The following is a 9480-nucleotide window of genomic DNA, read 5'->3' on the forward strand; positions in this document are numbered from 1 at the left end:
ACTACATTGAAAACTACCTTACTAAACAGATGTGCGTTACTGTTAATGAGAATTTTAACTTTGACCTCAAATGGCCTTTCTATTAGGTCTTTAATTAAGTGGAAAAAAAAGTAATCTTGGACACAGGTACACAAAAGAACCATAGAATGTTTCCATTTCACCAGAATGCTTACCAGTGCAAAAGCAATTAATAATAAAAGAAAAACTCGCCTCAAAACTTCCTACAACGAAGCAGCAACAACAATGTTCTCAGTTCTTCCTCTACTAACAACAACAACGAAAGACATTAAGACTGGCAGGACGCCACTTAACTAATAGAACCTGTACACACAGTCTGGACACCTAGTCTCACCATCCTCACTAAAGATGAATTCCAAAAATCACGGTGTTTGGCTTGAAACAACTACAATGAAAAAAATCAGAATTCATAGTTTTCAATTTGTGGACTGTAGACTACTTGTAAAGTGTCAGAGAAAGGTGTTTCCATATGCTTGCCATACAACCATATATACATTTGCAATGTTCAGAAGAGTTGGCATCTCAAACGCAGTGAATGCCACTGACTTAAATTCATGTTTGAAAACATATATCAGACTTAAAGGAGGAGAGGCAAGATTGCATCATCTTTTCATTGATGTCAGAAGGAACCCCATCGTAGATCTCTTTTATGTGCTGGTAGAGGAACTCAGTCAAAAAAATGTCTGATATCCTTCCTTTGGTACATCTGAAAGAATGAGGGAATCCTAAAAACAGTGCTAGAAATGTTAAGGGGAAAGAGAGACGGTGGAGAGAGGACACAAACTTGGTTAGATACACAATACACAAAACTGCACAATTCTGAACAAAATAGATACAGTTGTATTGATGGAAAACTTTACTCAAATTCACTGTGATTCATTATCCTGCATAAGTAGACAATATGAGTAAGACTGCTTCACAAAACACCACGAAGTATATTGTGATCTTGCTTCCATAATAACCCAGATAAAATCATAAATAAAAATTGTTTCCAACTGAAATTCCTTGAACATAACTCTGAACTAGAGAATATGACAACCATAGAACTGGGTCTAGAAATCTGCATTTAACAAATGCCAATTTAAAAAAATCTTGTATGCCTTGATTTAAAGCACATGTAGGTCTAATACTTAGTTGGGTGGCTGACCTCATACCTTTCCCCTGTTCTACTGGGGTGCAGAAATACAGAAAACTTCTGCATGTAAGTAACTATGCTAAAATGAGAGCACAAGTCAAATTTCATCTCCTCTCCCTTGATTTCAAAACTGAAAGAGAATTGAAGAAATTATTTTTCCCGTTCTATTAAGAAGAAACAATAGATTATGGTACTGTGAGCTCAGAAGCCAAAAGATCCCAAATTCCAAATCATATTCAATCACCAAGCCAGCCAAACCCCTCTACTCCTATGCCTTCACTCCCTTGCTCTACTCTCTCCCAGCTGTATGTGAAGCAGGGGATCAGATCCCTCCACTTCATAATTACTTTATGTTTGTGAAGTGGTTTGAAAATGAAAAATGCTCATTACAGAGCTCAAGCCTGCAGGGCAATGCTTAACAGCAAACATATTTCTGAAATAGACTAGCTCAGGCACTATATTGATTACAAGCTGCAGGATATTATTCTAATGCTATCTGAGGGATCACAGTGGCAACAGTTGAAATACCATGTGCAATCCCAGCAACAGCATTTTTTCACTGTATTAGAAAAGAGCTTCGAGATGGGGAATTCCATGATGAGGTGTACACAGATCTACAGGGAGTAATGACTACAGATGCTATTTGCATCAACGTCCTTGTAGCAAGTACCAGGATGATGGATCACAACTGAGACTACAGACATAGCTAACACTCACCCTTCTGAAGGGCATGACTCACTTCATATTCTAATATAGTTGTCTGACATAAACTTGGGACTCCTCTATTTATGATTTATTTTAATCAAATATCCTACTTGGGGAAAAAGGTGATAGCTTCTTTGCATTACAGATACAAATACTTTGCAAATGTAAATTTTATGTCCCACTCTTCTTCAGCTCCTATCATACATTTTAGACTTGGCAGGATGACAACTGTCATAATTAAATTAGTTGAAGGTAATATTAAAAGGCAGTTTCTGATTTTTTTTGTTAAAAAGAAGTCAGAGAAAATCTCTGTGTCATACAAAAGGTCAATGGGAGGGAAGCTGCCTTTGGGTGTCCTTTTATGATAAAATTACATATGTTCTTGTACAGTACAGTTCAAAGAATTAAAAGCAGAATTTAACAAAAGACCTCTTCTCAACACAAAGCCTTTTGAGGTATTTGAGATATTCTGACAAATTGTATTACTTGCTGCTTTTCTGTAACTGTAAAACAGGAACTGCTTTTAACAATTATTTTTTGAAGTGATAGGTGGTAAATAAATACCCATGATTTTAAAGAGGTTCTTTCTCCACCATCACCCATTTTTACCCCTTCAGCTAGAGCACAGCTACACTAACAGCTGGTTTAGCATTTGGCAAGACTGAAGGGATGGAACAGAAAGGACAGCAGGAGCTTTCTAATGCAGACCTGCTTCCAGACAAACCAAAATTGTTTCCAAAGAGAAAAGATCTGGATTTGAAGCTTCCTACTCAGTCTTCTCACTCCATTTATTTATTTCTGGAGCCACACCACAACTTTTATTCCCTTGGTTGTACCAGGCACTTTAATATTGTTTGTTTGCTTGAACGTAAGGACAAGATACCTTGAACAAAGCATATCAACAGGTTAAAAATAACATCTCATCCCTTTTACCAAACTAGTGATTTATGGCACTTAGAAGGCAAACTTATTATAAAGTAATAAATCTGGGTTTCTACCAACTGCATTTGCCAAGTCAGTTTTCCCAGTCCATACACTCTTAGTGTATCATCAACATTTCAATCAGCAAGTGGAACTCTCTGAAGCAAACTATTATTTTTTGCTTCCATTTACAGCCAAGACTTCCTCAAAAGCAGACAGAAACACTTGCCCAGCTTGTTCAGATGAGTGTGAGAACATCACTGAGCTAGAACTGCAATGCAATAACACCCTCTACCGAGGCTTTCTGGAAAAGACCCACAAAGAGGGTGAGGAATAACAGCAGCACCAAAGTTTTCTTTCCTCACCTCCATCGCTACGTAGCTTTGCTATGGGAAAAAAAAAAGAAGCTATTTTTAAGCTAGATAAACTAAAGCCGTTAAACTAAAGATGCATAATGGCAACTTATTAAGAACCTGATAACTGGGAATTGCAGTTGGGACTCTAGCCAAAAGACTCTGTGCATCACTTTGGTTTTTCTCATTGAGGCTCTAATGAAAAGACTAAGGGAGGTCTCAGTAATGACTAGCAAAGGCAGACTGCAAATGGAAAAGACCTGATCAATAGTACCCTAAAAATAATAAGGCTCCTCTTTTTTTTAAACACCTAAGCTTACACCAGGCATAAAGTTGGAGTAAGTTTGACCTACATGTGGAGTTTTACAGAGCATCACGGGCACACATGCATGCGTCCATATACTCACCTAGCCTGAAAGTGGTTTTTTGACATATCTCATTTTTTGGGTGACCATAAAATCAAATGGGAGTAAGGAGAGTTCATCCATTCAGAAAGCTCAAAGCCATTTGTTCTGATATTATTTTGCCAGACACAGTGGCAACTGAAGCAAACACACTAACTATGCTCAATTCCACACAGAAAGTAGAGAATCTTATGTTCAAGAAGACTTAGAAGTAGAATGTATGTTAGCACAATGCAGCTATTACACTGGCATGTGCCTGAGATGCCAGAACTAACAGTACAAACCAACATTAAGGGTAGTAGATTATTTAACAATCAAACTGTGGGGGATGAGAACAGACCTCACTGCAGGCTTACATATAAATCCAAGACCACCTACATTTCTTTCTGCCATGTTCACTGAAGCTTCTACTACATCTTACCACAGCAGGCATCCATCATAAAGATTTACATGTTGCCCTTTAGAATAGTATTTTTGCGTCACTTTATATCAAAAAGCAGGGGAACATCATAAAACATCTCACAACTACGCAAAAAATTGTCATTTTATTGATCAAGTTATGCTACACTTGGTATTCTCCCTTGATTTAAAAAAAACTTACACACTCCTCCGTATTATCATTAGCCTCTGTAATTAAATGACTGAAATATAAACAATTTAAGTTTGATTAAAATTGCCATTAAAATTAGTAGTTTTACAACTGCTATAAACTGTTACAAATCTGAAGTTTCAACAACGCCCAAGACAGGTGACTATTAATGTGTGCATTTTCATATACTTTAAAATGCAGACCAGATAAAGAGTTCATCTCAAATTCCTTCATTTGTATTCTGCGCTACCAATTATCATTTATTTCAGGAAAGGCACCAGCTGTGCAGTTCCTTCTCTGAGAAGATCCACAAAGCAGAGCTGGCATCTGTACCAAAGGAAACAATACACCAAGGGTTTAAAGAAACTCCTTTTAGATTTTCAGATGTAAAGTAACTCCCGGGCTAACTGAAAACTGAAGTGACTCAGACACTTTATTAATTAAAATAATACTCACCAACAAGGAAGAGGAGAGCAGACTCCACTTCAAGCATGTTTTTTTGGTTTTTTTAAACAATAGCAATTAAAAATCAAACCACCTCCAGCTTGTATGTTCCACAGTTACTTTCTTTAATACACATTTAAGTAATGAAGAAATATCTGTAAACACTTACCTCCCTAACAGACAGCTGTGGGGGTAGTGACACAGAAAATACAAAACTAGTGAACTGGTAGTCAGAGGAATTAACCTTTTGGCACACCTGTAAGCAAAAGATTTTAATATTAAACCACAGAAATGGAACTGAGCTGATAATCTTTTAGGGTATTCTTTATTCTAGCATAATCACTGTAAATCCATGTTAATACACATTCAGATAGACGCCAAACATACAAAAGAGAGTAATCCTTAACAATTTATTGAAATATAAGGTTTTTTGTTCTGTTAAAAAAGGAAATTTACTAATAAACTGCATCCTTACTGCTATGAAACAACCAAACTCACTATTTTAAGGCTAAGACCAATTGTATACCAAAATCTTAGTGCAATGAATTATATCACAGTGACCAAAGGCTAGAACAGCTGACTTGGAATGTTTTCTTCATGGCAGTGATACAATTCCATGACAATAAAAACATTTAAGATCCTGGGATAAGACAGGAACAAACAGGTATCCACAGTATTAATTCATAATCGGGCTTCGTTGTAAAAAACTCATGTTTGTCACTGGAAGTTTACTTCCTACTGGAAGTAAACTTAAACACACATGGAGAAGTTGTCCAAAATGTCAGTGATCTTAGTGAATGTTCAAGATGAATTCTGAGCTTTCAAGGTGAAATCAACACCTCAGATAAGGAAATTTCACTATAAAACAATCAGCTTTTGTAGTGCCTTAACAATGCTATTAGATTTTCCATTGCTACTGAAAAAAGTAACTCTGAAACAAGTTTTAGAAGTGGATTCTGTAAAAATGTATATACTCTGTCAATGGAAACAAAAAAGAAACAGCAGGCACTGCAACAAGAGAAGCTATATACTATGCTTTCTGTTTGGTCCCATTTTTAGATACATTCATGCTATTAAACCAAATTAGTTTCTATTAAAACTCCGTTAAACATCTCAAATGCAAGTGGGATTTTTCTCACTGATATTTCAATTTGTCACATAAGCAATTTTATTGCTCAAAGATGATGTTTGCAACACTCATTATGCCTATATTCTCTCCTAACTCATATTTTCTCTATTATCTACAGTCGGTTGTATCACCAAAACATTTTCCTCCTCTGTGACTTTCTAAATAGTAATAGACTGTAAAGACAGACTCATGCTATATTAGGAACACGTAGTTAAGCTAAAGAATTTAGCACTTGATGCCTCCTTATTTTCCCTTCATATAGGAAAAGTGAAGACGGGTCATCATTTACAGTGAAGATTTCTTTGTAATCTAAGCAGCTAAACCTCAGGTTATCTCCTAAATTCATGTAACCACGTATCTGTTAGTCCTTTAAGTAGGAAAACGTGCTCCTAGTAGTCATTCCATTGCACCAGCGCTGCTGTTTTTTAAAAAAGTTACATTATGACAAGGCCTGGGTAAAATACGATCACACTAACAAATGTTATTTCCCAGCTGCACGGGAGGTAAGCAAACACTGCCAATGAGCAGTATGTAGTTGAATGGCGCCATCTACCCTTCAAAGAGTTGAAATAGGTAAATCTTTCGCTTTCTTTTCCGGTATCTTTCTCTCAATTGTTTAACTGCACAGTATTTTTAATGACCAATTCTATACTTCAGGCCCCAACATACATAAGCTCCAATAAAAGTGCACATAAAGATTAAAAGCTGGTTATTTACCTTTTTAACAAAGTCAACCTCGCAGAACTCCTGAAGAATTCCCAAACACACATTGCAAACCTTCACAGCTGAGTTCTCCATTGCAGTATTTTCATTGTTAACTGAAGGAATCTGCTGGAGTGCTCCGTTGTGGTTGAGATCATCAGACCCTTCTTCTGTGTGTTCAAGTCTGATTCTCTTACAAGGTGGATCAACTTCGTCAAAACAAACCGTATCTTCTTTTTCTTTATTATTTTTCAGAAATTCTTTTAAATCCTTCATCAAATCCTAACACAAACAGAGGAATCATACTGGTTTTGATGTTTCCTCTTCTCCAATGCTGCAGCAAGCACTTATAAACACAATTCTAAAAGATAGTACCAACTATTCCAGTTTAGCCTTAGAGTATGTAATTAAATACTTGGAATTTATACCAAAAGACATCTACACAATTAAAAAGCTCCAAGCTGTATTGCTCTCAAAATGTTATCCAGAGAAATTGTGATTTTTTGCTGAACAGACTTTTTTACCATCCAAGAAGAGTGAAAACATTTTACAGACCTAACTTGCAGAAATGCATTCATCTTTGACTATTGCTATTCAATCAAAGCAGATGTTTATGACCTTTTTGTCATTTAGATTATGTTAGCATTTAATTCCTCAAACTCCATTAGCCCAGATGATTAGGAAGAGAGTTGGCTAGTGCAGTATGAGAAGAAATTGACAGCAGATACAGGTGAGGGTGAAATTAAATACATAGAGAAAGAACTTCCTATAGAGAGAAGCCTACAAAAATTAAGGGATGTGCTGGTGAGGAGAGAGAGGAATTACCTGCATGTCTCTGAATTTTAGGTAGGATGAGAGATAGAGGCAAGACATAGTTCAGAAAAAAAAAATTTATTAAAGGGTCTTCAGTAACAAAGACAGCAATTACTGTGTTGTTGCAAATCACAGGAAAATTAGGTAGAGATGTAAAAGAATAAAATATGGCATACAGAATTAACACTACTCAAATCATTGATAGAACATGGAAAAGGATATGTGAGAAAGATGTTAAAAATGAATTTGGGAGAGTCTAAACTTGAACAAAGGTGAAACAATCAGGACAGACGTGAGAAGACAGAAGCATAAAGTCAAGGGTAAAGACCAGGAAAATGGAGATGTTTTATTTGGCCTACAAAACGAGAGATCTCAAAGAACCAATGTGGAGGAGGAGCAAATAGCCAAAATCAAGTTGAGGAGTATCAAATACAAGAACAAAGGTAAGAACGATTGTACACAGGCAGGAAAAATTTGAAGATGACTGAATTTCAGCACTAAGGTCAGCAAAAAAGGATGCCCAATAACGCTGTGTTTGATTGACTGAAAAAGGAAGATTTCTCCTTAACCTATGCTCCACAATTCTTCAATTACATCCTCCTACCAAGAAGAAGGAAGTATGAGGCAAAAAAGCTTGGACTATAGATGGTTCCTCCTCTGGATCAGCTGCACTGCCCGCAGCCCCTATATTACTTATTACATTAAAGGAAAAGGAAGAGAGGGAACAGTCGTAACTGTTCTGCTTCAAAAGTGACAGAGCCATGCTGTGCAGAAGCTAACACACCCTGTTCTCTGGTGTTTTCAGGGAATACATAGCAACTTTCACAGTCAAACTTAACATTTAACCCACAATGATTGTTATAGTCTATGATTCTTGTAATTTCTCAAAATTGCACAGTGTAGCAGCAGTCATTTTTCACAATTCATTTTGAAAAATGTTTTCCTCTCAGGCAAAGAGCCAAAGTACATAACAACCTTCTCCACCAAGGTAGCGCAAAGAATATTGCATTCGTATGTTCACATGTTCTAATTAAGAACACAAAGAACAAACCTGGTATGGACATCTATAAAGCATCTGTGATCCCACACAGCAGAACCTCAAGATACATCGTGGGCAAGTGCCAGTGTTCAGTAACAGCTGAACAATTGGTCTGTCCTTTTCTGTTAGTGAAGACATGCTGGATAACTCTAAAAAAGAAAAGCAAAAAGCTTAGAATAAACACAACTCAGCAATCCAACAATAAAAAGACTCAACTGCACCATATTTAGAATCAATGGATTTTTTTTTTTGTTCTCTATAGAAAGTTTAGGATACATGTTTGTCTGAAATCAAAGGCACAACAGAATCAGAAGACCAACCCAAAACAACTTTTGATTCTTGGAAAAGCTTCTGTACTTCCTAGAAAAATCTGAAGTCAAGAGTTCTGACAAAGGTATGCTGAACTTTTGCCCAGAGTTTTATCTTTAATAAACTGCTTTACATGACACGATATTCTTTACTGAATGGAGAAGGCAGATGGAGCTAAAACATATTAATCCAAACTTAAAATGGAAATTCCTTCTAAAATCATAGCAAAGAACCAAACCATTAAAATCACAGGGGAAAAAAACCCCAACACCAAACAAGAAAAAAACAGATGCCATCCCCTTTTGTCGTACAAAGCCCTAAAGGCAAAGGAAGACTTCTCTATTAGCCCCTTCAATTTTTTGAGATTTCTTATTTCCCATCTCAAACATAAAACTACCGTTTTTGTGAGAGATCTCATAATCCTTTTTTTTTTTTTTTCCCTAAAAGATTATGGCTAATTTGGTTTCCTGTTGCTCTTTCTGCCCAGAACTTTAGAGCAGGATAATTTGTTTGGCCAAAATTTAATAATGGGGTAGAACTCTCTGCAAACCTAAGTTCCTGCATTTCTTGAGAGATTCCCAAGGAGGTGTTCACCCTCACTGGATATCCAGGAGACTTTAGGAGGCACCTAAGAATAACCGGGGTTGTTCAGACCAAAGGTCCAACCAGTGTTCTGTCACCCAAAGCTGGGATAAACACAGGCCACGGGAAAATACGTGTGTGCAGGGCATATCCCCCCCCCCGCCAAGTGCTCCCTGCCTCCAGGTATTTCTGTTTGGGGGATTCCCTGTTGGTAAACCCCCACCGCTCTTCCATCCAACCCTTACTCAGTGCCGCGCTGAAATTATTCCGCCCCCACAGCCCCGGGCAGAGGGATCCCCCCACACGGCATCCCCCCCACACCTGCTGACAGACGAAC

The 9480-nt window shown here is 37.2% G+C and overlaps 1 protein-coding gene across 3 annotated transcripts in view; it reads right to left on the reverse strand.

Annotated features, from left to right (window-relative positions):
- Positions 1-9480, reverse strand: part of PUS10 (pseudouridylate synthase 10) — a 37164-nt gene that overhangs the window by 27309 nt on the left and 375 nt on the right. For all 3 annotated transcript variants that reach the window (XM_014966375.1, XM_014966373.1, XM_014966374.1), the window contains exons 2-4: positions 8265-8401; positions 6416-6682; positions 4739-4825 (exon numbers count right to left, since the gene is read on the reverse strand). In XM_014966375.1, the coding sequence (XP_014821861.1) occupies positions 4739-4825; positions 6416-6682; positions 8265-8390 (480 nt within the window). In that variant the 5' untranslated portion in view covers positions 8391-8401. The remainder of the gene's footprint in view (positions 1-4738; positions 4826-6415; positions 6683-8264; positions 8402-9480) is intronic.

This window comes from Calidris pugnax, unplaced genomic scaffold (assembly GCF_001431845.1).
Source record: "Calidris pugnax isolate Ruff unplaced genomic scaffold, ASM143184v1 scaffold31, whole genome shotgun sequence".
In the NCBI taxonomy this organism is placed as follows: Eukaryota; Metazoa; Chordata; class Aves; order Charadriiformes; family Scolopacidae; genus Calidris; species Calidris pugnax.